Consider the following 24,633-nt stretch of genomic DNA (forward strand, 5'->3'; position numbering starts at 1 on the left):
ATTTACACTGGGAGGTAAACTTCTTTGTGACGAGTTAAAAGTAGGTGTTAAGGATTCATCTGGTTCCTCACCATATATTTGTCAGGATACTGAAACCCAGCTTTCTTACATTATCTACAGCCATGTTCCAATTGCAAAACAGACTGTAAATATAGAGGGACTAAACAATTTTTCAAAGGATAAAAGGCAACCGTTTGACAGCATAAGTAAATACTAGAAAAATCTCAAGTAATTTGGTGCATTGTATTCTGCTTTCTGCTATGGAATTAAAGAAAAAGAAACTCAATTACTTCTTTATGATACATTTTTTATTTACAAGACATCTTCTGTTAAGCTTTTAATAAAGTGCACAAATATCCAACCAGTCTAAAACATACTGCTTGATTTTTAATTATTGGCGTACATTGAAACACGATTCTGCTGCGGTAACATGAAATCATGAAACATACTGATCTCCTAAAGCAGTTTAGACTGGTAACAACATGGGATGGTGAAAAGAGAAAGGTTCGTATTCAAACAAAACATATAAGAACCTCTTATACAAAGAACCTCATACAAAGATGTGCATAGCAGGTGAATCATGAAAGTAATGATATTTTGCTGTTAATACATTTGGAAGAATTCAGCTATTTTTATTTAAGAAATTAAAAATACGATCAAGATAATAAAAAACTGGCCACATTTTATTCAACATTAACAAAAAATAAAACAGCTATTTAAATTAAAATATGTGAATTTGAAATCACCACACTGAACACTTTTGAACTGGATTCATTGGAGCTCTTTTAGGACAATGGAATACCCTTCTAAATTCATCAAACTGGGAAACACTCCCAATAACCCTGTTAAAATAAAAAGGAAGGTTACCACTTGCAAGATGCACCGCATATTCTCATAAATCTTTATCATGCCAGGGGTATGTTTATTAACAACTATATATGGCTTAATTAATAAAAGAAATAGCTAGAAATACAGGTCAGAAGGTCCCAGAGTCAATCACTGGTCTGTGCTGAGTTAGCTGATTGCAGTAGAAGAGGCACTACAATTGCCTTCCTCGGCGAGGGAGGAGGAAAACAGCAGAAGTTCCCACTTCTGACTGTTATTTAGTGACCTCTGCTGAAAATGGATATTGGGTGAGAGGATTGAGCCTGGGTTGGGTGTCAGCCCTCCACATCCAAACAGTCTGCTGACATATAGAGGGGAATCTTATGCTCTCCCTGGTGGAGGGTTTGGAGGTGCCACTTTCCTGCCTCTGCCAAAATTAAGTCTGGGAATGAGAAGGCCTGTGAATGGCCATCCCACCCCACCATCCATTGGGACCCTTAACTGGGCAGTTAATGCCCAAATAAGGGCCTCATCCTGCTGCCACCGAAATTAGCCATGTGGTGAGTGGCCCTGTCGCCGCATGGGAAGCATAGCACAAAAAAACAATGCGGGCTATTTTTTGGCTCCGGTGGGGAGGGAGGGAGGCCCTCAATTAAAGTCATCGGGAAGGGGGGGCCCACTCTTGCCACCAACCCACCTTGCACCCCCCCCCCCCCCACCCAGTGAGACCACGCCCGTCCTGACCTACCTTTGGCCTGGGTCCAGCCCCGCTAATGGGCCTTGGATAGGTGCTGCATCAGCAGCAGCCACCACCTCTGCTGTGGCGCTGCTCAGTGAAAGAGCTGCCGGCCAATCGGAGGCCGGAAGCTCACCAAGAGCAGGACTTCCATTGCTGGGGTCCTTGATCCCGTGTAAGGCCTGTCGCTTTCCTCTTATGTGACTAATTGGCACTAGATTCAGCAGGCCTCCGCAGAAGGGGCAACGTGTGGGTTCTTGGTGTCGCTTTTTCTGGACGTCGAGACCCCCATCAACAGGATAAAACCCTGACCATACCTTTTAGACTCTCAGATGTTGAATAATCACTTTGGTGAGATAGTGGAAAGCAATGAAACTGGACGGACCACCCGGCATCGACCTAGGCACCGGAAATGACGATGGCAAACCCAGCCCTGAAGACCCTGCCAAGTCCTCCTGACTAACATCTGGGGGCTTGTGCCAAAGTTGGGAGAGCTGTCCCACAGACTAGACAAGCAGCAGCCTGACATAGTCATAATCACGGAATCATATCTTACAATGGCCCAGACACCACCATCACCATCCCCTGGTATGTCCTGTCCCACCGTCGGGACAGACCCAGCAGAGGTGGCAGCACAGTGGTTTACAGTCAGGAGGGAGTTGCCCTGGGAGTCCTCAACATCAACTCTGGACCTCATGATGTCTAATGACTTCAGGTCAAACATGGGCAAGGAAACGTCCTGCTGATTACCACCTACTGTGCCCCCTCAGCTGATGAATCAGTACTCCTCCATGTTGAACACCACTTGGAGGAAGCACTGATGGTGGCAAGGGCACAGAATGTACTCCAGGTGGGGGACTTCAATGTCCATCACCAAGAGTGGCTCGGTAGCAACATGACTGACCGAGCTGGCCAAGTCCTGAAGGACATAGCTGCTGGATTGGGTCTGCATCAGGTAGTGAGGGAACCAAAAAGAAGGAAAAACATACTTGACCTCGTCCTCACCAATCTACCTGACGCAGATGCATCTGTCCATGACAACATTGGTAGGAGTGACTACCGTACAGTCCTTGTGGAAACAAAGTCCCATCTTCACGTTGAGGATACACTCCATCGTGTTGTGTGGCACTATCGCCGTGCTAAATGGGATAGATTTCAAACGGATCTAGCAACTCAAAACTGGGCATCATGAGGCATTGTGGGCCATCAGCAGCAGCAGAATTGTACTTAACCACGATCTGTAACCTCATGGCCTGGGATTCCCCCACTCTAATATTACCATCAGGCCAGGGGATCAACCCTGGTTCAATGAAGAGTGCAGGAGGTCATGCCAGGAGCAGCACCAGGCATACATCAAAATGAGGTGTCAACCTGGTGAAGCTACAATTCAGGACTACTTGCATGCAAAACAGCATAAGCAGCATGCAATAGACAGAGCTAAGCGAACCCACAACCAAGGGATCAGATCTAAGCTCTGTAATCCTGCCACATCCAGTCTTGAATGATAGTGGACAATTAAACAACTACTGCAGGAGGTGGCTCCACAAATATCCCCATCCTCAACGATGGGGGAGCCCAGCACATCAGTGCAAAAGATAATGTTGAAGCATTTGCAACAATCTTCAGCCAGAAGTGCCGAGTGGATGATCCATCGCGGCCTCCTCCTGAACTCCTCAGCATCACAGATGCCAGTCTTCAGCTAATTCAACTCACTCTACGTGATATCAAGAAACGACTGAAAGCATTGGATACTGCAAAGGCTATGGGCCCTGACAACATTCTGGCAATAGTACTGAAGACCTGTGCTCCAGAGCTTGTCGTGCCCCTCACCAAGCTGTTCCAGTACAGCTACAACACTGGTATCTACCTGGCAATGTGGAGAATTGCCCAGATATGTCCTGTACACAAAAAAAAGCAGGACAAATCCAACCTGGACAATTACTGTCCCAGCAGTCTACTCTCGATCATCAATAAAGTGATGGAAGGTGTCGTAGACAGTGCTATCAAGTGGCACTTGTTTAGCAATAACCTGCTCAGTGACGCTCAGTTTGGGTTCCGCCAGGGCCACTCAGCTCATGATCTCATTACAGCCTTGGTTCAAACATGGACAAAAGAGCTGAACTCAAGAGGTGTGGTGAGAGTGACTGCCCTTGACATCAAGGTAACATTTGACCAAGTATGGCATCAAGGAACTCAAGCAAGACTGGAGTCAATGGGAATTGGGGGAAAACACTCTGCTGTTTGGAGTCATACCTAGCGCAAAGGAAGATGGTTGTGTTTGTTGGAAGTCAATCATCTCAGCTCCAGGACATCACTGCAGGAGTTCCTCAGGCCCAACCATCTTCAGCTGCTTCATCAATGACTTTGCTTCAACCATAAAGTCAGAAGGGGGGGATGTTCGCTGATGATTGCACAATGTTCAGCACCATTCGAGACTCCTCAGATACTGAAGCAGTCCATGTAGAAATGCAGCAAGATCTGGACAATATCCAGGTTTGGGCTGATAAGTGGCAAGTAACATTCGTGCCACACAAGTGCCAGGCAATGATTATCTCAAACAAGAGAGAATCTAACCATCTCCCCTTGACATTCAATGGCATTACGACCACTGAATTCCCCACTATCAACATTTTGGGGGTTACCGTTGACCAGAAACTGAAATGGACCAGCCATATAAATACCGGGGCTAGAAGAGCAGGTCAGAGGCTAGGAATCCTGCCACAGGTAACTCACCTCCTAACTCCCCAAAGCCTGTCCACCATCTACAAGGCACAAGTCAGGAGTGTGATGGAATACTCTCCACTTGTCTGGATGGGTGCAGCTCCAACATCACTCAATAAGCTCAACACCATCCAGGAGAAAGCAGCCCACTTGATTGGCACCCCATCCACAAACATTCACTTCCTCCACACCGTGGCAGCAGTGTGTACTATCTACAAGATACACTGCAGCAATATACCAAGGCTCCTTCGATAGCATCTTCCAAACCCACCTAGAAGGACAAGGGCAGCAGTTGCATGGGAACACCACCACCTGCAAGTTCCTCTCCAAGCCACACACCATCCTGACCTGGAACTATATCGCCGTTCCTTCACTGTCGCTGGGTCAAAATCCTGGATCTCCCTTCCTCACAGCACTATGGGTGCACCTACCCCACACGGACTGCAGCGGTTCAAGAAGGCGGCTCACCATCACCTTCTCAAGGGCAATTAGGGATGGGCAATAAATGCTGTCCTAGCCAGCGATGCCCACATCCCATGAATGAATAATAAAAAAAATTAGTGCCTTTGGAACCATAGCCCTGTTTCTTCAAAACAGCAGGGAAATTTTTTGTTTGTTAAATCATAGTACTTTGGCCCAATACTTTGACCTCCAGGCGCTTACCCATTGTCTCTCGAGACAAGGAGGCCAAAGAAGAAGATTTGGTCACTGTTTAAACAGGCTCACCTTGTGACGATGAGGTCCAGCTGGTGCCAACGACATGATCTTGGGTGCCTCCAAGAAACCTGGTGACAGGATTTAGTGTGAAAGAATGAATTGGTGATGCAGAGGTTATGATAGGTACACAACTCAAGCAGTCTCTGTCCATTCTCATTCATCCTGCCAATGCCGTAGCGCCCAAGGCAGGAAGGCCATGAGTCATGGTCGGCCCTAACCCTGGCATTAAAGTACCCCAGCAGGAATAGGTGTTCGGTGTTGGGGATGCTACTAATGATATTATGGAGTTCTTCATAGAACTGGTCTTTAGCTTCAGGTGGGGAGCAGCATAGATGCTGAGTAGGTGTACTAGACCAGAGGCGGTGAATAGTCGGATGGACAGTATGTGTTCCGAGCCATTTGAGGGTGGCTCTATCATGCTGCGCAAAGAGTTTCTGATGGCGATGCCCACTCCGTGCTGTCTTGGTTCTTCAGGATCTCTACCCTGCCAGAAGAAGGTGTAGTCTTGCTCTCTTAGAGATCCGCTTGCAGGGAGGCGTGTCTCCTGAAGTGTTGCAATGTCCAAATTGAGTCTACTGAGCTCGTTGTTGATGATGGCGGTCTTCCAAGAATCGTTGATTTGAGTAAAGTCTTCCGACAGGCCAGGACACATAGTTCTGATGTTCCAGCTTGCAAAACGAAGGGCTGGTACCTTCTTTCCTTTTATGGTCGTGCTGTTTGGTGCGGTGTTACAGTCCACTTGTCGGGCAATGACCCTGTGCTCCAAGCACCCATTGAAGCAGGTGGACTGTGGCGGGACAGAACCTTACTGACCGGGGGCTGCCCGGTTTGAGGCGGGCAGTAGCTGTCCAGTGAGATGCGATGACCTCTCCCACTGACAAAGGCAACCCGTGGCGCCCAATCTCTATGCCAATTGAGCTGGACTTATAACCCGTAACTGCTGCCTTCCGCGTTGATTTGGTCGCTGTGAGGCGACTATGGAGTGACCTCTCCATGGCGCATGCCTGGACGGATGTATGGAGGTTGTGAGTTGCCCAAGCGTCAAAACCCCCCTCTCGGCCCTCCTGGTGGGGTCCAAAGGAGTGCAGAGCACAAAGTTTGGCACCAGTATGGTTACAGGAACTGCCGGAAACATGCCAAAGGTGACACATGACCGCCTTCGGGGTTCCGCTCCGGATTTTCTGTTAGGGTTTACTCCCTTAGCCTTGGTCTCTCCTGAGACACCCACAAGGCAGTGGGGTTGTTGGGGCCCCTCTTTAAACAGTGTTCAAATCACACGCAGCTTCCACAGTGCGGACTGCGACACCGACCACTCCCTGGTGTGCAGCAAGGTGAGCCTCAAACCAAAGAAGCTGCATCACTCCAAGCAGAAGGGCCGTCCACGCATCAACACTAGCAGAATTTATCATCCACAGCTGTTACGCAAGTTTCTAAATTCACTTGAAAAAGCCCTCCAAAACACTCCCACAGGGGATGCAGGGACCAAGTGGGCCCACATCAGAGACGCCATCTATGACTCAGCAATGACCACCTATGGCAATTGTGTGAAGCGGAATGCAGACTGGTTACAATCTCACATTGAAGAGCTGGAACCTGTCATAGCCGCTAAGCGCATTGCACTGCTAAACTACAAGAAAGCCCCCAGCGAGCGAACATCCGCAGCACTTAAAGCTGCCAGAAGCACTGCACAAAGAACAGCCAGGCGCTGCGCAAATGACTACTGGCAACACCTATGCAGTCATATTCAGCTGGCCTCTGACACAGGAAATATCAGAGGGATGTATGATGGCATTAAGAGAGCTTTTGGGCCAACCGTCAAGAAGATTGCCCCCCTCAAATCTAAATCAGGGGACACAATCACTGACCAACGCAAGCAAATGGATCGCTGGGTGGAACACTATCTAGAACTGTACTCCAGGGAAAATGGTGTCACTGAGACCGCCCTCAGTGCAACCCTGTCTCTGCCAGTCACGGATGAGCTGGACGTACAGCCAACAAAATCGGAACTCAGTGATGCCATTGATTCTCTAGCCAGAGATGGGAGCAGGCAGACAGAAGAGGCTGTGGCGATATCGACCAATCTTGTCTCAATTAGAAAAGCCAATTGATACCAAATGCTTTGCTCGTCATTCATGATTATTACTGCAAAATGTTTTGCTCCTTATATATTATTTATTTAATATAAATTAACTTTTTGTAATTTAAAGCAATTATTTTAAGTGCATTTCATTGATGGCTGAACGTGCAAAGAATATTCTCCACTAACTCACTGAATTTTTTAAAAACAGGATCCACCTGACCTAGTGAAGGTTTGGATTGAATCATGTGCATTCAAACTATCACAATTACCTTGGGTTGAAGAGACTAACAATATACATAACTTTCATGTTACTCTCAGTCCTTAATTCGAAAAAGGCCATCATGATTTGGCAATGTCAGTGGAAAGGAAATCCATAGCTCTAAATTGATACACAGGGTGATATTTGCTTAGGGGCGCAGGGCAAGGCTAGAATATGTAATGCATACTTTGTACTGGTGGCCTGGTCTGGATGGCTTGCATCGCAGTTTGCTGAAGGAAGTAGGGGTGGAGATAGCAGAAGGGCTTGCCATGATTTTCCAATCTTCCCTAGATAGGAGGGAGGTGCCAGAGGATTGGAGAATGACAAATGTGGCACCCTTGTTCAAGAAAGGGTGTAAGGACATTCCTGGTAACTACAGGCTGGTTAGTTTAACATCAGTGATGGGTAAGCCTTAGAAGTAATTATCAGGGTAAAAAAACAATAGGCATTTGGAACGGTTTGAGTTAATTAAGGAGAGCCAGCATGGATTTGTAAAAGGCAGATCGTGCTTGACTAATCTAATTGATTTTTTTGATGAAATAACAGAGAAGGTTGATGAAGGGAATACAATGGATGTTGTCTATATAGATTTTAAGAAAGTGTTTGACAAAGTACCACATAAAAGGCTGGTGAACAAAATTGAGGCTCCTGGAATAGGAGGGTCAGTGTCAGCTTGGATAAAAAATTGGCATAAGGCCAGAAAACAGCGAGTCATGGTAAATAGTTGTTTTTCAGACTGGAGGATGATAGAAATTGGTGTTCCCCAAGGGTCAGTGCTCGGACCACTGCTTTTTTGATATATATGACTTGGATATTGGATTACAGAGTAAAATTTCAAAACTTGGAGGTATGGCAAACTGTGAGGATAATACCAATTAACTGCAACAGGACATAGGCCAGCAGAATGGGCAGACAAATGGCAGATGGAATTTAATACGGAGAAGTGTGAGGTGATGCATTTTGGCAGACGGCATTGGGAGATGCAATATAGACTTAATGGCACAGTTCTAAAGAGAATGCAACATTCGAAGGACCTGGGAGTTCATGATGCGTAGATCTTTGAAGATGGCAGGACATATTGAGAGAGTAGTTAGCAAAGCTTATGTTAAACCTTTGTAAAGCTCTGGTTAGGCCACAACTAGATTTTTGTGTCCAGTTCTGGTCACCACATTTTAGGAAGGATGTGAGGATCCTAGAGAGGGTGCAGAGATTTACCAGAATGGCTCCAGGAATGAGGAGTTTTCACTTCAAGATTAGTTTGGAGAAGCTAGGGTTGTTTTCCTTGGAGCAAAGGAGATTGAGGGGAGATTTGATAGAGGTGTACAAGATTATGATACGTTTAGATAAGGTAGGCGAAGAAATTCTGTTCCCATTAACTGATGGTACAAGGACTAGGGGACAGAGATTTAAGATTTTAGGGAAGAGATGCAAGGAGGACATGAGGTAGAACAGTTTTCTGCAGTGAGTGGTTATGACCTGGAACTCGCTGCCTGTGAGGATGGTGGAACCAGAGATGATCAATGATTTCAAAAGAAATTGGATGGGCACTTGAGGGAAATAAACTTGCAAGGCTACAGGGATGGAGCGGGGAAAGGGGGCTGACTGGATTTCTCTACAGGGAGCCGACAAGGACTCAATGGGCCGAATGGCCTTCTTCTGTGCCATTTTGACTCTGTAAATCTATATATGGTACACATAAAAAAAACAGTAAAAGTACAAATGTTAATTCAGACAAATCAAATGGATTCAATATAATGTTAAAGTCATTAGTTCATAATTATCTTAAAATAAAAAATATTTATAGTTTCAAACTTTAGGCAGAAGAATCAAACATTATAAAGAATGATACCTGTAGTATTCTGGAGCATGTTTGTCAGTAAGCAGCTGTAGGTAGATGGACGGTGATCTTCTCTTCATGCACCAGTTCTAATGAGGTAGTGTAATAATTAAAAACCAGTCAACATTTAATTAGGTAGCTTACATTAAACACCTCAATATCAAATTAAGAAATAAGCAATCTGAAGGGAAAGATAACTTCTTATTTATTATTATTGCTGAATAAAACAAACCTTTATGAGTTATTTTTGCAGGAGATAATTATTGACTGTTATGTACATCTTTTTAATTTATTACACTTAATTGATTCTTTATTTTGCAATGGGTAAAATCAATTATGCACTATTGAACATTTAAGTAAAGTCCTATTTCTCGATGGTCTGCTACAGTGGTTGACATTATATGAGATTAAGTGACGCACTAGTGCCATAGTCTCCTGACACATGAGTCTCACATAGCTGACAGTAACCCCAGAGTTAGCTGCCTGGATTCATTTAGGTTTGCCACTGGGAAGGTTCAGGTTCAGCCAGAGTTACTGCTGGTTATATGAGACTCCCATGTTGGGAGCTGCTAAGAAAGAATAAAAGAAAGGTTTGCATTTATATAGCACCTTTCCTAACCTCAGGCTATCCTGAAGTACTTTACAGCCAATGAAGTACTTCTGAAGTGTAGTCAGTGTTGTAAGGTAGGAAAAACGGCAGCCGATCTGCACACAGCAAACTCCCACAAACAGCAATGTGATGATGACTAAATAATTTTTTTTTTAAGTGATGTTGGTTGAGGAATAAATATTGTCTAGGCCTCTGGGGATACCTCTCCTGCTCTTCTCGAAATAGTGCCATGGGATCTTTTACATCCACCTGAGAGAGCAGAGCGAGCTTCGGTTTAACCTCACATCCAAAAGAAAGCCCCTCTGGCAGTGCAGCACTCCCACAGTAATCCACTGCAGTGGCACTGACATCCCTTTAATCCCCTTATAAATGCAATTGTTTAGTCACAAAACTTTTCTAAAAGTAAAGGCACACGACCTGTTTCCAAAGCTGCAAAGCATCACACAAGTAAGATCATTTTGACTTTGTGCGATAGTGTAGAATGTGTGATAAAGAATTGGTGTAATAATAAAAGCAAAATACTGCGGATGGTGGAAATCTGAAATAAGAACAGAAAGTGCTGGAAATACTCAGCAGGTCTAGCAGCAGCTGTGGAGAGAGAAACAGAGTTAACATTTCAGGTCTGTGACCTTTCATCAGAACCCAGAATCGGCAGCCTGGTTTACATCTCTTCTGATTTTTATTTCCATTTAAAGCAAGCTACAAACCATCAAGTGTTATGACCAGGTGAGAATGAGGTCCAGGGTTCCCTTTCAGCTTTCACCTGGTCTTACCGTAACAGGGTTTTATTTTTAAACACACTGTATCTTTACCTGCCCCTTGGTGAAGGGGTTTCCAATTTCACCGCTTTCCAATTATAAGGCAAAGAAACCAGCACAAACAGGGTTTTGGGTTGGGAGAGAGTGTAAAGAAGAAAAGTTGAAATTTATTAAACTTAAACTCTAATTTGGTTAATGCCTATGGGTACACGATGCGCCCACGCTAGCACGCATACGCGATACACACATGCAAATAGAGACAGAAAAGAGCAGAAGAAAAGTAAAGTGGAAAAGTTTGAAGCAATATCCGAAGAATTTTTGTTTTGGTTCTTTGAGCTCACTCGAGAGTCCTTGATTGTAGGTAGATCTTGCTTTTCGTTGGGGCCCAGTATTCTTCTTAAACCTTGTTTGCTGTAGGAGACTTTTCTCTCTTGGGGTTCATGTGCCTACAGTGGATTTAGAGGCTTGTGAGAAAGAGATGGGAGCAGGCAGACAGAAGAGGCTGTGGCGAGCCAGCCAGGAGGGATCTCATGTTGCCCAGCAGGTTGGTCATGTGACTAGCTGGTTTGACCATGTCTGTTTGTGTATTCAGCCATCTTAGCAGTCAACCTGGAATGCAAGCTCCCCCACCTTCAATGTCTGGTGATCAAAAGTTCATTGTGGGTTGAATGTATCAGGGAATGGTCCTTTGTCCTTTCCAAGTACTGTCTGTTAATATGCAAATGTCTTTCCAGCCAAGATCTGGCAATTTTTTAAAGCAAGTCCTTTCTTCACTTCAACAACAGTTTGAAATTTAATGTCCACGTGGCGAAATTAATATGCCTCATGCTTGGCAGGTGGGGCCCTGCACGACACAAGGAATTGACCTCATTGTGGTAAGCAAAAAAAGGGAAAAAAGCATCTGAAGAATTATTTGGGCTTGTTATGGAAATGTTTTGACATATTGGGTGAGATTTTAACCCATTCACTTGCACAGAGTTAAAATTGGGCTTATTGACCCTGAAAGTTTTGGGTTGGGAGAGAGTGTAAATCTGACTTCCACCTGGTGGGCTCAGAAAATGGTCCAGAACCCACTTTTTCTGGAATTCTGCCATGTTTACACAGACCTGGTCTAAATTCTGGTCATGGGTTTGGTGGAGGGGATGTGCAGATGGTGAGGTTTCCCTGCACCATCATGTCAAGGGGTCATGAACGGAATTTCTGCAGTATTTCTGAGCTTTGCAGGGAAATTGCTCCTTTTAGGCCCTTGAAAGGCATCATCAGAGCTCATACCTGTTGATCCCTGATTTGTGACTCTGTGATAGTCCCAAACGTTTATTACAATAAGGTCATTAATCCTGAAATAGATCAATTACTTTTGCAGCGAGCAACTCCAACTGGAGCCAAAGAATTAAAAAAATGTTTTTTTTCTTTGGCTTACTTGGGCCTCAAGCAGGTTGGCAAGTCTTTACAAGGCTAGGAAAGGGATTTTTGGTGGTTCACCCCAAATGACACTATCTCTGATCCTGCTGGTCATCACTCAACATCAGCCCTCCGAATCGCTAACTTGACTCACCTGGCAGGGGAGAAGTCTTGATCATGCTCTCGGCTTCACCTTGAACCTGTGGCAGGTGTTGTATGTTTTTTTTCTTTTGGGGGGTTTCAGTGCCATTTTTCAACTTTTCACTTCTTCTTCACTCAGAGGATGGTGAATCTTTGGAATTCTCTGCCCCAGAAGGCTGTGGAGGCTTCAGTTGTTGAGTATGCTCAAGACTGAGGTCAATAGATTTCTACATATTAAAAACATCAAGGGACATGGGGATAGTGCAGGAAAATGGTGTTGCAGGAGAAGATCAGCTATGATCTCATTGAACGGCAGAGCAGGCTCAAAGGGCTGAATGGCCTACTCCTGCTCCTATTTCTTATGTTTTTATAGATGGGATCTCGGCCTGAGGCTAGGACAGCCTGGGATTCTGATCCATTGCATTTATGCCACCGGGATGGGCCATAGGAATTTCAAGATTATAAAAAGGAGGCTTATGACAAATGTAAGGTTCATGTTACAATTGAGAACCAAGCTAAATATAGAAAGTACGGAGATCTAAAAAAGGGAAAAAGAGGGCAAAGAGAGAGTGTGAGAATAGATTAGTGGCTAACATAAAGGGGAACCCACGTCTTAAATACACACAAATAGTTAACAGGTAGTCAAAGGAAGGGTAAGGCCACTTTGTTAGAAATTAGCAATATGCCTAGTCAGTCAGTCTGTCTGTCTGTCTGTCTATCAAATTATACATGTATATTTAATAGTCACATACACCGGAAGTACAATGGTGCAACAATCATGGTCTAATTCTGAAGATTTATGAGAAATGGACTTTATCTTTAAAAAAATGAATCTTTATTCTTAAAAAATGTACTAAGGTCCAAAATGGCTGCTGAAGAAAAAGGAGTTGACCTTTTGTGTATTCAAACTGTATGACAAAGACAAAAGATAACTCTTTAAAGCTAAAAAGTGTCAATGGAACCCATCCTACACCTATCCTAAAATAATCCAGAATTGAATGTCTTCTTCTGAAACAAAGAGGTGTGAAGTAGCCATGTCCTGGGCCAATGTGCGATCACCATGTGCAGCAAACCAGAGAGTCTCCTAAAAGATGCGGTAACAGCTTTACCTTAAAAAAGACAGCCAGGGAGAGAGGCAGAGAGAGACTCACCCAGGAAAGAAGCAACATCTAACAGTTTGTGTTTCAGCCATGCTGGAAAGCACATGCCCTGCTGAAAAAAATCAGACATCTAAAGTATACAGCAGTGAGAGCTAGAAGTAACCAGATTGAACCTTCAACCAAAAGAGAAATCTACACTCATCTCAGTCCTGCATCCATCTAGAACTTCATTTCCAAGAGAATTCGACAGGTTTCTCATAACCTTTCCCCCAACTAAACACCACTTTCCTTTTTCCCTTCTCTATCTGTTTCTTGTGTGTGTGTGTGTGTGAGCAAATGTGTGAGTGGATGCGATGGCACCAATTTCGGAATAAGATGTATTGATCAATAAACAATTGATTTTCTGTTTTTAAAACCCACAAGAAAACCCGTCTTTCTGTTTTTTTGAAAAATAAAACACCAAGGGGCTAAACTCTATTACCAATACACTCACTGCGGTCAGGTCAGGAGTTGAACAGTGGGAACCACCCAAGTCACACCACGTGGTTGTAACAAATTGGGGGCTTGAAGCCAGGATCTGAACCACCATACAATCGAGAGATTTGGAAAATGGGAGGAAAACTGACCACTACAATTGTGGAAAAATAAACAAACAGGTTTTCTTGTATTCTTTTGTTTTTTTCTCTATGGTGCTAAAAATGAAAGAGATGGCCTCATTTAATGCTAAGGAGTTTGTACAGCAGAGAGAAATATCCCATGATAAGTTAAACAAATTAAGTGTTGAAGATTTGAAAGGTTTAGCTATAGAGGTGGGCGTCACTTTTAGACAAAAAACAAAAAAACCAAACTGGTGAAAAGTCTAGACAACCATTTTAAACTTACACCTGAACTAGAAGAAGACAGCCTGGAATCTGAGTCTGAAAAAATAACTTTAGCTAAAATCCAGTTACAAGAAAAGGAAGAAACTGAGTTTCAGAAGGAAAAAGAGGAAACGGAAATGCAAAGAGAGGAAGCAGCAAGAAAGTTTGAGTTGTAGAGACTGCAAACACAAAATGAAAATGTTGCCAGCCGCTCAAACCTTATCCCCAATTCAGAGCAAAACTTTGCTGTGCTGAGACACTCAAAGCTAGTGCCAAAATTCAATGAGGAGGAGGTTGAGTTATATTTTATCTCATTTGAGAAAATAGCTACCAGACTAAAATGGCTGAAAGCATTTTTGGATTCTCCTCTTACAAGACGAGTTCAAGGGCAGGGCCCATGAAGCTTTTCCCCTGTTATCAGAAGAAAGTTCCCCCGATTATGAACCAACTAAAACTGCAATTCTAAATGCATATGAGCTGCTACCAGAAGCATATATACAGAGATTCCGACACACCCAGAAAAGACCCACACAGACTTAAATTGAATTCGAAAGAATCAAACATATGGCTTTTGATCGCTGGATATGATCTCTCAAGCTAGAACCCTCATGTGAAAATTTGAGAGAAGTGATGTTGCTGGAAGAATTCATAAATAGCATCCCAAGTAGTATAAGAACCCACATCAAAGAACAAAGAGTCGCAAAAGTAAGGAAAACAGCTAAAATGGCCAACGACTATGAATTAATATACAAATCCCTAACTCTAAATAAATTTGGGTCGAGTAACTTGTACAAGCTAGGGAGAGATAGCAGGGATGCAGAGGAAGCAGAAATGGACTCGAGAGAAAAGGGGAGCAGGGAAGAAAAACCCGACCAGTCTCCAACTTTTAAAAGGAACCCAGGGGATAAACCAGTAGGGGTCCATCCGACATATTTCCAGTGTGGCAAATCTGGGCATATTCAGATTAATTGTTGGTATACCAAAAAAACCAGAAGGAGGCACTGCAGTCAAGCCTGTGTCTGTGGCTTTGAAAGTGATAAGTCTGTGTTCCAATATCACACAAAAGCACAGCACATATCAAAACTTTTTGTACAAAGGAAGAATGAGTCCTATTGTGTCCCAGGCACAAGACAAAGAGATAACCAGCCTTGGGGATACTGGTTGTTTTCAAACCCTACTGGCAGCCAAACTGACAGAAATGCCACCAGAAAGCAGAACAAATACAATGGTATTAGTAAAAGGGATTATTGGTAAATGCCTGAAGGTTCCTTTAGTTAAAACTTACCTGCAGAGTAAATTGGTCACTGGGTTAGTGACAGTTGGAATCATTCCAAGTTTATCCATACAGGGGGTATGCCTATTGCTGGGTAATGACTTGGCAGGAAGCACAGTATTGTGCCCAGAGGGTCCAGAGCAGTCCACAGAGACTGGAGAAACTGAGGGGAGGAAATAAAACCCTGTACAACTGCAGAGGGCTGTGGAAGTCCCAAAACTCCCACAGCGGGTGATAGAGCCAGAAGAATTTAAAAGGGCCCAGATAGAGCCAAAAAGATTTAAAGCAACTAAGATAAAAGCCACAAAAGCAGAGAAAAGCAACTGAGATATAATTAGCTGAAAACTTTTTTAAAGATTTAAATAGGGACGAGGAAAGTTCCCAAACAGAAAAGCCAAGAGTGAGCATCATGGGAACCTAGGGGCAAGAGTAGGCCATTCAGCTTGTCAAGCCTGCTCCGCCATTCAATTAGATCATGCTACCTCAATGCCACTTTCCCACATTATCCCCATATCCCTTGATGTCATTAGTATTTAGATGTCTATTGTTATGACTGAGGCAGGAGGAGTGCACTGTCTTTTCTAGTTCTACTTCTCCACGGGTCACAACATATATTTTAAATGTTTACCCAGTTACCGATATGGTCAATCATAGACTCTACTCTTTATCCCAGAATAAAATACACCAACCAGGTTTCTTTAATAAACAACAAAATTATCAGTTTATTATGAAATAAGCCTTACCCAGTAACGATGCAAAGCATTAACACACAGATTGAAATATGAAAGTTCCCTTTTTACCTTAGCCCAAACACACACACACCTGCACCAGTTAAAGAAAAATAAAGAAATTTTCTCTGCAGAGTTCTTTTACAAAAAAAAGATTTAAAAAAATACTTAGGCCAAATACTTGTTAATTCTTGAAAAAAATGGATGAGATATGTTGCGGCCCAAAATGGCATACAGTCTGGCGTCTGAGTATACATAGGTGGGTCAATGGGATCTTTTCTGGAGCAGTTATTTTCAGGCGATGTTGAGAATTAATTTGGCAGGCCTTCCAGGAACATTTCAGGAGAAATGCAGCATCAGGGTATTTAGCTCTTACACACTAGATTTTTGCAGGGTTTTGCAAAGACAGGAGGAAAGAGATGAGCTGGGCGATCAGGCTGTACTCCAACTGCTTTCAACAACAGTCTACACCCCAACTGAAACAAAATAATATCTCAAAAGTGAAACCAACTCCTGGCCCTCCTAAATCTTGACATGTCACTTCTCTGTAAACATCTCCCCCAAGTCACCAAGGTTTATTGAGCTTAAGGATTGTGACATCCAGTAAAGGGTAGTTTTTAAACAAGACCTCTCAGTGACCCTTCAAACAAAAACAAAGCCGAACATTTGTGGAATCTCCCCAGTCTTAAATTAATCCATCGTCACAATTCTAACACACAAAACCTCAAAAAAAGAGAAGCACTTACATAACACCTACATCATTGGAGGAATGAAATGCCATTTAAATGCATTTTATTACAAAGTATGGAAAAATAGAAGATGAAAAAATATTAAAACACAATTACACACTCATTCTCATTCACTCTTTACCGGTAGCTAATACAGTTCTGCTTTGTACCATTTTTGCACTCAGATAACTCAAAGCAAAGTTAAATTCTAGACAAAGCATCCACAATTACATTATTTTTCCCCTCAATGTGGATAATCTTTAAGTGATAAGATTGCAGTTGTAAACTCCATCGGAACAGTCTGGCATTCTGTTTTTTTAATTTTTCCACAAAGGCTAGGGGGTTTTGATCAGTATATACCAGTGTCTCTCTGTAGTCGTGGCAGACATACAAGATGCTTAAGAGCTTAATAAGCCCAGGGTTTTTTTTTCTACTGTTGAGTATCTCTTTTGGTGTCCATTTAGCTATTTGCAAAAGTATCCCACTGGCCTTTCTATGCCCGATTCATTGTCTTGTAACAGGACTGCACCGACCCCTAGCATCAATTGCTACCTTGAAGAGCTTAGTAAAGTTTGGGGCAGCCAACACTGGTTTCATTAATCAAAATGTCTTTCAGCCTCTCAAAAGATGTTTAGCACTCCCATGACCACATTATCTTGGTTTTCTTTTTTTGAACTGTGTCAGTGGAGAGGCTATAGTACTAAAATTTGGTACATACTTTCGGTAGAAACCACACTTACCCAAAAACCTCATGATTTCTCGCTTAGTCTTAGGAGTAGGGAACTCCACCAATGCTTGTACTTTTGCTGTTCTGGGCAACACTTGTTCTTGCCTACTATATGCCTGAGGTAGGTTACACTCACCTTTGCAAATTCACTTTTGGCAAGGTTTATTACTAAATCAGCCAATTGTAATTTTCTAAACAGAGCTTCTAGTTGTTCCAATTGGTCCTTCCAAGTGTTAGTATACCAGTTAGTATACCAGAACATCATTAAGATAAACCATACAGGTAGGAACACTGGCTACCACTTGATTCATTAGTCTCTGAAAAATGGCTGGGGCATTTTTTAGCCCAAATGGCATCACTCGGCATTGGAAAAGACCGTCTGGTGTGACAAAGGCCGATATTTCTTGAGCTCGAGGTGTTAATGGAATGTACCTGTATCCCTTTAACAAATCTATTTTTGTAAGAAATGTGGTACTGCCCACTCTGTCAATACAGTCTTCCAGGCAAGGAATTGGGTAGGAGTCTGCATTTGTTACTGCATTAACCTTTCTGTAGTCTATGCAGAATCTAGTTGAACCATCAGGTTTAGGCACTTATATGACTGGGGACCTCCAGCTGCTTTGACTGGGTTCAATTATGTGGTTTTCCAACATGTATTGGATTTCTACTTTTACCTGGGCCTGTTTCTCTGGACTTAAGCAACACGGATGCTGTTTTATAGGAAAGGATTCCCCTACATCCACATCATGTATGGCTAAGGTTGTACATCCTGTTTTGTCCTTACAGACTCCTTTAAATGCTGTGAGTAGCCTCATTAATTCTTTTCGTTGTTCTGCATCTAAATATGAAAACATAGTGTCTGATCTCCCTAACAATTCAGTATTAGCTAACCAGATAGTAGGAGGTTCAATTTGAGAATTGTCTAGGCCTCCTTGTGCCTCATCCTCACTATCTCTTTCATCCTTCACTGTCCTTACTACCTGACATACCTATGTTTGCATATCCTCCTCCCAGCAATGATATTGTTTCAACATATTGATGTGACACAGCCGATTCTTTTCCCGGTGATCTGGGATGTCAATCAAATAATTTACTTTACCAATTCTTTTGACCACTTTATATGGACCACCGAATTGTGCTTTCAGCGGGTCACCCTGTAAAAGCAGTAATACTAACACTTCATTGGGTCTTGGAATGCTTGTCTGCGCATTTCTTCATGGTTGTTTGGGAAGCTTTCAGGTGTTCCTGAGCCACTTTGCAGCTCCCAGAACACAGATATATAATCTAACACAGAAGATTCGAACCTCTGTTCTAAAAACATTTCTTTGATTAGTTTTAGAGGACCTCTTACCTCATGTCCATAAACTAATTCAAAAGGACTAAAACCAGAAGACTCATTAGGTGAATCCCTAGTGGCAAACAAAAGAAATTCTAGCTCTTTATCCCAATCATGGGGCTATTAATAGTATGCCTTGATCAACGTTTTGAGGGTCTGATGGTACCGTTCTAAAGCCCCTTGTGTCTGTGGGTGGTATGCTGAGGACTTTAACTGTGTTATACTCAAATTACCCATAACTTCCTGAAAGGTTTTGGACATAAAATTGGCACCTTGATCTGACTGAATATCAATCAGTAATCCATATCTCGTGAAGAACTGGGTTAACTTCCACACCACTACCTTAGCAGAAATTGGTGTTCACAAGGAAATGGCCTCTAGGAAATGAGCAGCCATATCCATGATAATATATATTGGAGTCCCGCTTTTGTTTTCGATAAAGGTCCTACACAGTCTACCAACACCCTATTAAATGGTTCCCCCAAAACGGGTCTGGCAATTCGAGGTGCCAGTTTTATGGCAGGTTGCGTTTTTCTCACAATCTGGCATGAATGATATGCTTTACAGAACTGCACCATGTTCTTGGAAAGACCTGACCAGTAAAAATATTGACCTATACGTGATTGGGTCTTCAGGATCCCCACATCCCGCCATAGGAATTTCATGGGCTATTCTTAATATTTCCCAGCAATACCTGTGCGGTACCACTCTTTGGTGAATAACCATCCATTCTTCGTCCGTATGTCTGTGAGGAGGTCTCCACTTCCTCATCAGAATCCCATTTTTAATATAGAAGCCTTCTGGTACTCCTTTTGCCTCAGCCTCTGTTAGAGATGACTGTGCCACTTTATTTAACTCTGGATCAGTTTGCTGAGCCTTGATCAGAAGACTTACTGAATACAGATGAAAAGTAATCATTTAAAAGCTCACCTATGTCCTCCAGCTCTATACACAGATTACAACTTGGGTCCCTCATGGGCCCTACTCTTTCCCTGGTTATCCTCTTGCCCTTAATATACTTATTAAATGCCTTGGGATTTTCCTTTATCTTGCCCGCCAGTGTTTTGTCATGCCCCCTCCTCACTCTCCTAATTATTTTTTTAAGTACCCCCCAACACTTTCTATACTCCTCGAGGGCTTCTGCTGTTTTCAGCACTCTGAATCTGCCATAAGCCTCCTTTTTGTTCCTTATCCAATCCTCTATATCCTTGACACCCAGGGTGCCCTGGTCTTACTGGTCCTACCCTTCACCTTTAGGGGAACATGTTGGCCCTGAATTCTCACTATTTCCTTTTTGAATGACTCCCACTGGTCTGTTGTAGACTTTCCTACAAGTAGCTGCTCCCAGTCCACTTTGGCCAGAACCTGTTTTATCATAATGAAATTGGCATTCTCCCAATTCAGTACCTTTATTTCCAGTCCATCTTTGTCCTTTTCAATAACTACCTTAAATCTTACAGAGTTATGGTCACTATCCCCGAAATGCTCCCCCACTGACACTTCTACCACTTGTCCAGCTTCATTCCCTAGGATTAGGTCTCGTACCGCCCCTTCTCTTGTGGAACTTTCTACGTGCTGGCTCGAAAAGCTCTCCACCCCCTTTAAGCCTTTTGCACTAAGACTATCCCAGTTAATAGTGGGGAAGTTGAAATCCCCTACTCTTATTACCCTATTATTTTTACACCTCTTGGAGATTTGCCTACATATCTGCTCCTCTATCTCTCCCTGACTATTTGGAGGTCTGTAGTACACTCTCAGCCAAGTGATTGCCCCCTTTTTGTTTTTAAGTTCTACCGATATGGCCTCATTTGAGGAACCTTCTAAGATATCATCCCTCCTTACTACAGTAATTGGCTCCTTGATCAATAGTGCAATGCCACCTCCTCTTTTACACCCCCCCCCCCCTCACCAACTGTCACGCCTGAAGTTTCTATACCCTGGAATATTGAGTTGCCAGTCCTGCCCTTCCCTCAACCATGTCTCTGTGATAGCAATAATATCATATTCCCATGTATTAATCAATGCCCTCAATTCATCTGCCATACTTGTAAGACTCCTTGCGTTAAAATAGATGCAATCCAGACTTGCATTATTCGCATGTGCCTTAACAGGTCTATATTTGCCCTGCCTTCCAGACTGACTTAGTTTCTCTTCTATATTTGGCTGTACATAACCCCCTACTATACCTCCACTCTGTCTCCCATCCCCCTGCCAAATTAGTTTACCTCCACCCCTAACAGCACCAGCAAACCTCCCAGCAAGGATTTTGTCCTGTTCCGGTTCAGGTGCAACCCGTCCAACTTGTACAGGTCCCACCTTAGCCAGAAACAGTCCCAGTGATCAAGGAAACTAAAGCCCTCCCTCCTGCACTATCTCTTCAGCCACGCATTCATCTGCTCTATCCTCCTATTCCTATACTCACTAGTACGTGGCACCTGGAGTAATCCAGAGATTTCAACCTTTGAGGTCCTCCCTCTCCAGAACAGTCATTGCAGCTGACAAATCCATTCCAGTAATGTAAACTTTACTCTAATGCACAAGAAACCTGGTTTTTCCTTTGCCTCTTTTCATTTATTATTACCCCACTTACAATTGCATGTCGTCGGCTTTGGGTTATCCTGCACAGAGCCCCCAATTAATATGTTATGAGTGAGGCAGGAGGAGTGCACTGTCTTTGCTAGTTCCACTTCTCCATAGGTCACAACAAATATTTACCAATACGGTCAATTATATACTCTACTCTTTATCCCAGAATAAAATACACCAACCAGGTTTCTTTAATAAACAACAAAATTATCAGTTTATTATGAAACAAGACTTATCCAGTAATGAAGCAAAGCATTAACACACAGATTGAAATATGAAAGTTCCCTTTTTACCTTAGCCCAAACACACACACACACACGCACACCTGCACTGGTTAAAGAAAAATAAAGACATTCTCTGCAGAGCTCTTTTACACAAAAAAGACATAAAAGAGAATACTTTGGCCAAATACTTTTCAATTCTTGAAGAAAATAGATGAGATGTGTTGCGTCCCAAAATGGCATACAGTCTGGCATCCAAATACACATAGGTGGGTCACTGGGATCTTTTCTGGAGCAGTTATTTTCAGGCAATGTTGAGAATTAATCTGGCAGGCCTTCCAGAAGCGCCTCAGGAGAAATGTGGCATCAGGGCTTTTAGCTCTGACGTACAGGACTTTTTCAGGGTTTCGCAGAGACAGGAGGAAAAAGATGAGCTGGGTGTTTTTCTCTTGGCAGGCTGATCTCCAACTGCTTTCAACAACAGTCCACACCCCAACTGAACCAAAACAATATTTGAAAAGCGAAACCAATCCTGACCCTCCTAAATCTTGACATGTCACATCTCCGTAAACGGTCTCCCCAAGTCACCAAGGTTTCTGTTGTTTATTGAGCTTAAGGCATGTGACATCCAGTAAAGGTTTGTTTTCAAACAAGACCTCTCAATGACCCTTCAAACAAAGACAAAGTCCAACTTTTATGGAATTTCCTCAGTCTTAAATTAATCCATCTCCACAATTCTAACACAAGAAAACATTTTTTAAAAATAGAAGCACTTTCATAACACCTTCGATTTCTGTCTTGTATGTGCTCAATGATTGAGCTTCCACAGCCCCCTGGGGTAGAGAATTCCAAAGATTCACCAACCTCTGCATTAAGAAATTCCTCTTCATCTCAGTTTTAAATGACCTACCCCTTATTTTGAGACTGTGTCCCCTGGTTCTAGACTCACCAGCCAGAGGAAACATCCTATCTATATCCACCCTGTCACGCCCTGTAAGAATTTTGTAAGTTTCAATGAGATCACCTCTCATTCTTCAAAACTCTGGAGAATACAGGCCCAATTTCCTCAATCTCTCCTCATAAGACAATCCTGCCATGGCAGGGATTAGTCTGGTGAACCTCTGGTTCACTCCCTCTATGGCAAGCATATCCTTTCTTAGATGAAGAGACCAAAACAGTACACACTACTCCAGGTGCAGTCTCACCATGGCTCTATACAATTGCAGCAAGACTTCTTTACTCCGGTACTTGAATCCCCTTGCGATGAAGGCCAGCTTACCATTTGCCTTCCTAATTGCTTGCTGCACCTGCATGCTAGCTTTTAGTGACTCATAAACAAGGACATCCAGGTCCCTTTGCACATCAACACTTCCAACCTTTCACCATTTAAGAAATACTCTGTCTCTCTGTTTTTTCTACCAAAGTGGTAAATTGAAGTGGCCCATTCTTACTGTATTGCCCATGTTACATGCACCTCTAATTTCCTGATTTACACCGTGCCCAACATTACCACTACCACTACTGTTTGGTGGCCAATAAACAACTCTCATCAATGTTTGCTGCCCCTTGTTGTTTCCTGGCTCCACACAAATTGATTCTACATCTCGATCCTTCGATCTAAGTTCCTCTCTCCCTAATGCATTGATCTCGTCCCTTATTAAGAGTGCTACCCCATTTCCTTTTCCCCTATCCTTCCTAAATGACAAATATCGTTGAATATTCAGTTTGCAGTCTTGGTCACCCTGTAACCAAGTCTCTGTAATGGCAATTAAATCATACCCATTTCTCGCACACCAATCTTTGAGCCACGCGTTTAACTCTCCAATCTTACTTACCGTACACCAATTTGCTCGTGGCTCAGGTAATAATCCAGAGATTATGACCTTTGAGCTTCTGCTTTTTAATTTAGCCCCTAGCTGCTCATACTCCCTATGCAGAACATCTTTTCTAGTCCCATCTGTGTCGTTGGTACCCAAGTGGACCATGACAACTATATCCTCCCCCTCCCGCTTCAAGTTCCTCTCCAGCTCTGAGCAGATGTCCAGAACCCTGGCACTGGGGAGGACTTCTGGACTCTCGCTCTTGGCTGCACAGAACTGTGTCTATCCCCCTGACTATACTAAGATTTCTCACCTAGTTGAAGTGCCACAGTGGAGTGCAGTGGAAACTGGACAGCCACCTGCGAGCAGTAGTGTGGCAGAGGGCATGGGGCAGATTTGGGAAACACCTATCTCTAAAATAAAAGGAAAAGAGAAGGTGAAGAGAAGAGAAGAATTACCCTAATGTGAACCACATGTGAAAATCACAAGAAAACTAAAAGTGAAGTCAGCATGGATCCACCCACTGAGGAATCACACAATCAGGTTCCAAACCCAAAACTAATCAAACCCAACAAGTTAGAGTTAGAACTAGCAAGAACAAGGGGAAAAAAGAAATCCCAGATGCCTCGCAGGGGTTAAAAAATAATGTATCACCTGCTATCACCCTAGAAATAAGAACTATCAATGTGCCAGAACCTGAATGGTTAACGCCATGTATTGTGGAAGCAGTAGTTAAAGAGTTAAAGCTTGTACAAACAGGGAACTTAACCACAAGCAGGAACAGAAATTTGCATACTACAAGCTTCACCAACAATCACATGGTCCTGGAGATTAACAATCCTAAAGTAGTACAAACTGGTGCGAGAGAAACTACAACTCTATTTAACAACATGTAACCAAATGAAATGCAATTTTTTGATGGTACTTATCCAAAGGAAGAATGATGAAAAACCATAAACTTGAACCTCAAATGGCTGTTACAAGCAATGCCAGCTGTAGCAGTTGTAAAATGGAGGAGTGAATGAAATGAATGTGTACAGCGGTGTGAACCTAAACTTTCTTACTGTTTCTTTTTTCCATCTTTCCAAAAAACGAACAACGTAAAAATTAAATCCAAGGAATTTCATTTTTTTCCCTTCTGGAGGCGGTGTCATGCACACCGGTGTGAT

The 24,633-nt window shown here is 43.0% G+C and overlaps 1 protein-coding gene across 1 annotated transcript in view; it reads right to left on the reverse strand.

The window, feature by feature from the left end:
* Nucleotides 1–325: 325 nt before the first annotated feature.
* The window catches only part of LOC137374908 (endothelin-converting enzyme-like 1), a 127,148-nt gene continuing 102,840 nt past the window's right edge, over nucleotides 326–24,633 (reverse strand). The window contains exons 16-17 of the mRNA XM_068041490.1: nucleotides 9,188–9,264; nucleotides 326–842 (exon numbers count right to left, since the gene is read on the reverse strand). Coding sequence (XP_067897591.1) covers nucleotides 743–842; nucleotides 9,188–9,264 — 177 coding nt within the window. The 3' untranslated portion in view covers nucleotides 326–742. The remainder of the gene's footprint in view (nucleotides 843–9,187; nucleotides 9,265–24,633) is intronic.

Source organism: Heterodontus francisci, chromosome 11 (genome assembly GCF_036365525.1).
Source record: "Heterodontus francisci isolate sHetFra1 chromosome 11, sHetFra1.hap1, whole genome shotgun sequence".
NCBI lineage: Eukaryota > Metazoa > Chordata > Chondrichthyes > Heterodontiformes > Heterodontidae > Heterodontus > Heterodontus francisci.